This window comes from Oculina patagonica, chromosome 4 (assembly GCF_052425735.1).
Source record: "Oculina patagonica isolate OP01 chromosome 4, crgOcupat, whole genome shotgun sequence".
NCBI classification, from domain to species: domain Eukaryota; kingdom Metazoa; phylum Cnidaria; class Anthozoa; order Scleractinia; family Oculinidae; genus Oculina; species Oculina patagonica.
Genome location: NC_135761.1, coordinates 61,736,758 through 61,742,242, shown reverse-complemented (window position 1 = coordinate 61,742,242; position 5,485 = coordinate 61,736,758). Strand labels below are relative to the sequence as shown.

The 5,485-nt window shown below is 36.6% G+C and overlaps 1 protein-coding gene across 1 annotated transcript; it reads left to right on the top strand.

The window, feature by feature from the left end:
* Positions 1-4,325: 4,325 nt before the first annotated feature.
* On the top strand, positions 4,326-5,273 carry LOC144648641 (substance-K receptor-like). The gene has a single exon (XM_078508149.1). It carries the CDS (start codon positions 4,326-4,328, stop codon positions 5,271-5,273), a length of 948 nt encoding a protein of 315 aa, XP_078364275.1.
* The last annotated feature ends 212 nt before the right edge of the window (positions 5,274-5,485 follow it).

Below are 5,485 nucleotides of genomic sequence, written 5' to 3'. Positions count from 1 at the left end.
TTTCCCGAAGTGCTTGATAGAGCAATATTTTAAAAGGCGATGAAAATCTTAAGATAGCTAGAAAAAATTAAAAGTGTCTGTTGCTTGAAAGAAGAAAGATAAAGCTATTATTCTACGTTTATTTCGATTCAAAGCATTGAAAATTGCTCTTATAGGAATATCGAGAACTTTGCCATTTTTACGCATATTTTTTGCATATTTAATGAGCTAAAAACCGTTATTTTCGTTTTTTCGTAATTTCTCGAAAACCATAAATTCCCAGAAGATGAGAATAATATTTTCGAACATAGTTCCCCAAAGGTGTTCTTCAGGCAAAGTTTCAAGATTTTCGATTTTCCCAGCCTGTGCAACGATTCTCCATATTCTCCGTCGGAGCCTCTTAATAGCTAAACCGGACTTAAATGAAAGAAAAAAATAATCTAGAAATTATTCATTTTGACATGAAATATTTGATAGAACCTCACGATTCAAAATGATGAATATGAGGTTTGCTTTGTTCATGATCGTAAATTTGTAATGTTATAGAAATCTATAATAAAGCATCCGCAGTTATATTATAAATGTTTTGAAAGCATATACGACCCATCAGTCTTTACAAAGAGTTTGTTTGCACAACTGAAGTATATTTATCTTCAAAAAATATGGTCACGAAACACAGGAACTCCATAAAAAGGCAAAACCACAGCGGTAAAAATGCGCTAAGGATGTGCTGGGTCTGATGATCTTTAGTGGAGCTGAACCAGTGAAATATTGAGGTTAACAACTAATCCGGATAAACAAAAATGTGATAATTGAAACAAACAGTTTTTAAAATATACAAATAACAATCACACGTTCGCCCCCCATAAGCCTTGTGGTTTCTTGGAGGTCTCCTCGCCCTATCTTTTTAAGTTATTTTGTATCTTTAATTCTGAAGTGGCAAATAAATGATGATATTTCGTTTGCAGTTTTGGATTCTTTATTTTATGGAAAAAAAAGTAAGTTACTCATTTGGTTACTTGCTTGAACAGCTAAAATATATAGTTTTGTCGTTTCAGCATATATCATGAAAGAAGTATGAACTCTAATAGTTACTTGTATGTATTGATTGTTTTTTCAATTGACTATATACATACATGTATATACGTATAAGCAACAGCTAAACGTGACGACGACTCGAACGCCGAAGGAAGTATTAATAGTGCAAGAAAACTGTGTACCTAAGTCCTGGCTGATCTTCACTTACATAGCACGCTTCGACCGCAAGCGCGCAACATTGTGATCTAGAAAAATATTTGTATTCATGGAGGGTGATAAATTAGAAGTAAATTCAGTCAATCATTATACACTATTTGGGCAATTAACAATTTGCATTGTTAAAAACCCTTTTTCGCATTTTAAGTGTTTCTTGAGTCATTATTTCAGGTTGTATAAAACCAAATTCTCGAAGCTGCAGTAAACTATGTACCAGACACAAATATTTCGTTTACATCCGGCTTTCCCCTCTCTGACAATACCATATGCTCTTTCAGTGTAGATGACATGTTATTAAGAGTGATTATTATCTTTTTGCTACCCGTTGTTTGCCGAATCTCGAGCAATATTTGTTCATTAATTTTGTCCATGAGTTTAAATTTCGTTTTTTAAAGTTATGCCACAGGCCGCAAATTAAAGTTTCCGGTAAAAGCCGACATGCAACTTTGCTCAGAGCACTATATGGCTATAAATTGGAGTTTATTGTTTTCGGAAATTGCTCCGTCTATTCTGATTCGGATTCGCTCTGAGCAGTCCGAATTTATTTTGCAATATAGACCACTCAAAAAGTTTTGCATTACCGTAAGAAGATCCCGTTTAAATTATATATTTTGCGGACAATTTTGGTTCATGGAAAGTCATTAAAATAATAGCTAAACTTTTCGGTCTAAGTAAATAAACTTGCAAATTAATAAAGGAACACGATCAACATTTCTCTCATGTGATCTGTATAAATCAGTCACGAAAACATTAAATATGCAATACATCTTAGGATCATTTTTCGCTTGCAGTGCTACAACTTTTTGTGTCAGAGAAACTCCTTGAAGCTAGTTTCTTCGAAAATTAAAAATTTAGATGTATTCAATAATTGTTACATGAGCCTTTCGGCATTTTAAAAAGGTGTCTCATATAAAATTTCCGCAACCGAAAATAAATGCTCAATCTCACAATGTCATATGCTGTACCATGACATATCTATTTCTTTAGCTCTTTTACATGATAACTAAATTGTCTTGTCTTGTCTCATTAATGCACAAATTTCGTTTTTTGGCTTAATTGAACGTTTTCAGCTGGTCTCAACCTAAAACTCGTTTCTTCTACTGAAGTTGAAAGCAGTGAGCCAGAGAACATCTTCTTGATTATCCAAGGTATGCTGACCAACGAAATTTGGATCATTCAGTGAGATGTAAAATGATTAATGCCTTTAGTGTAAAATAGACGAGACAAAATTTTGATAAGTATTTAAATACTGATCTTGAATTTTTAAACAATGAGGGCTTTAAAAGGATACATATCACCTTTTCAATACATCTTTTCAGTTGTCGTTAGAATAATAATTCAACTAAAAGTGAACTAAAATTGTCTTCCGGTCGACTAGTAGAAATTACTTAACGACATTCTAAAAAACATTTCCTCTTTTTGCTGTAGTTTCACTGAATCCAGGAACCAAAAGTTGGTTCTCATATTATCGCTCTGATCGTTTCTATCGCCTCTGTCACTTCAAAAGTTTGGCTTGCGATCGGGACGATTATGTGGGAACATGACACAGACGTTCGCTAACGTCTGAGGCGATTGGGGCGATTACGATCGCTTGGATCGCCCGTGTTCTATCCTTCTAGCTTCTCTTTCCCATCTTCGCCGTTAAACTGTAATAACTGAGAAGATCATGGGGGGCACGAGTTTTGCTCTTCTCTTCATTGAAGGCTGCCATTATGCTGGATCTAGGGCTAAAATATGAGAGCCGCCGATCGCATCCCATCGCTTTGATCGCCTACGATCGTCTCAGTATTTGAAAACGATCGATGCGATAGAAACGATCGGGGCGATCATATGAGAACCAACTTTTAGAGAAGTTGCTTAAGAAAGGATTTTTGTGACCTTAAACTAATTTGTTTGAAATGGTTTTATCGCAATTTTTCTATGCATTAGATAACAAGTACAAAATCATTTTCAGTATATGGTTTACGTCGTAGTTAGTCTGACGCGGAAAATAATTGTTAACAAGTCAACTTGCAACTGTGCACAGAGAAGCATAAGGCTATAAACTAGAGTTTATTGTTTAGGAAAATTGGAAATATGGGCATGGAACATTTTTCAGACAAGAGTAGAAAGCGGAATACATGAAGACATTTAAACGAGTTATTTGCCGCTCAGATCACAGCAAGCATCATCTCTTTAGTCGGCAGTTTGACTGACAGCCTATTTAATTTTTTACCACCAAAAGTATATTTTGACAATAAAGGAACTCCTTGATATTTAGGTTTATTGAATATTGTTGTCAATAATATTATTTCAAGTGAAGCCGAACTTTTAAGTTGAATGACAACGTCACTGAATAAAATTGGAAATAGCTCTGTTTTTATTTAAAGAGTGATGTTATTAAATAACGCTCTTGAATTGAGTGAGATAACCACAAGCACAAGCACAAAATTTGGCAAATAACGTGCCTACATTTCTTTTCTTTTCCCTATCGAATATGTTGGCGGCTGGGATAAATACTAGTTATACAACGCTTTCGAATAAACGAAATGAGACACTGGAAAAATAATTCAGTGGCTCAGGTGGGACTCGAACCCACGACCTTCGGGGTGCTAACCACTGCTCCACCATCGTGGCCAGGATTCACAGTGTCTCATTTTATTTATTTGTAATGTAATATGACTGAGACTGATTCTAAACTACAACGCTTTCGAGTGGTGTACTAAGAAATATCCCACGAGTCACTTTTTTTCTCGGAATACACACGAGCCTTAAAACTATTTTATACCATGCCATAGAAAATACGCTTACTAAAGTTCGTCGAGAATAAGATCGCGCAGCGCACGATGGGGTTGGGTTGAATACCATCAAATATACAACGGATTTCTTGTACTCTGATTGGCTGTATTTTCTACGGCATGGTATAAATGTGTATCTAAAATAATTTTTCTGTAAGATACGGTTCGTTATTTTTTCTTGGACGCGGGCCATAAATCAACGGGAAAAATACTTCGATCGTATCTGGTTTATAGTACGGGCGTCGAACTGTTAAATGTAATAAGAAGTGTATTACATTTTTTGTCATACTTAGGTGATTCGGTCAGTGACGTCCAATGGCTAACGACACCAGCAACAGCAGATACGAGGAGATGTATGCCCGCCTTCCCGCATCAGACTGCATTCCATGGCTTGTTGTGTTTATTACTGAATGTCTGGCCATAGTTATCCTTAATATCATCACGATTATTGTATTTGTGAAGCAGCGCCAGCTACAGCGCCGGAGTACATACTTGATTATCCATCTGGCCATAGTCGACCTCTTAGCTGGGGCAGTCTCAGGGCCTCTGATCATCGAAACAGAATTGGGAAAATACTGTGATTTATGGGAGTATGACTTTAAAATTTGGTCTGATCCATTACGTAATTTGTTCCCAACGACATCTATTGTTAATCTCGCTCTTCTTTCTTTGGAGCGACTGTATGCGACGTTTCGACCATTCAAGCATCGTCTCGTTGAGAAATGGGTTTATGGAGTCATAGTTGCTGGTATGTGGTTAATAACTACATCCAGGGAAATTGTTCAAGTTGTGTTATACCAAAACAGAAGCTTATATTTTGCAACATTAGTCAACAGATCCTTGGTGTCCTTATATTGGTCAGTATGTCTTTTGGTTTTCTGTATCTCTTCTATTTCCATTTTTATCAAAGTGCGATGCAGTCCTCATCCTCAACACCATTGTGCAGCTAACAGAGAAAGAAAACTGACAGTTACTTTGGGTTTAGTTACACTTGTATCTGAATTGTGTTGGTTGCCATATACCATTTTCGGAGGCGTGTCTTTCTTTCATAAGCAAGATATCTCAAGTCTTTCCATGTGGTCATACTTTCATATTAGGATGACACTGATAGCTTTAGCTGCTACCAATTCCTTGGCAAATCCCATTGTTTATGCTGCTCGCATGCCCGAATTCAGAACAGGTTTGGCAAAAATATTTCGCAGGGATTCCAACCGAATTATCCCAGCTGGTTTGCCACTTGAGAACCTGCAGCGCCGGCAATAACCATGATAGGAAAGAATGCCTGCGAACGATCATTTAGGAAGCTTCCAGCTTCTGGCTGGGAAAGAAACTTTAGCAAACGGTCCATAAATCTTGTAATTTGTTTTGAGCTGGTGTTATTTATGAAGCAAGCTGCATCAGTTCTTTTTGTCTAAAGAGGGTCCTGCAAAATCCCAGTCCCAGCTCCATTGTTTTTCTGTCTGTGATTCCCATTT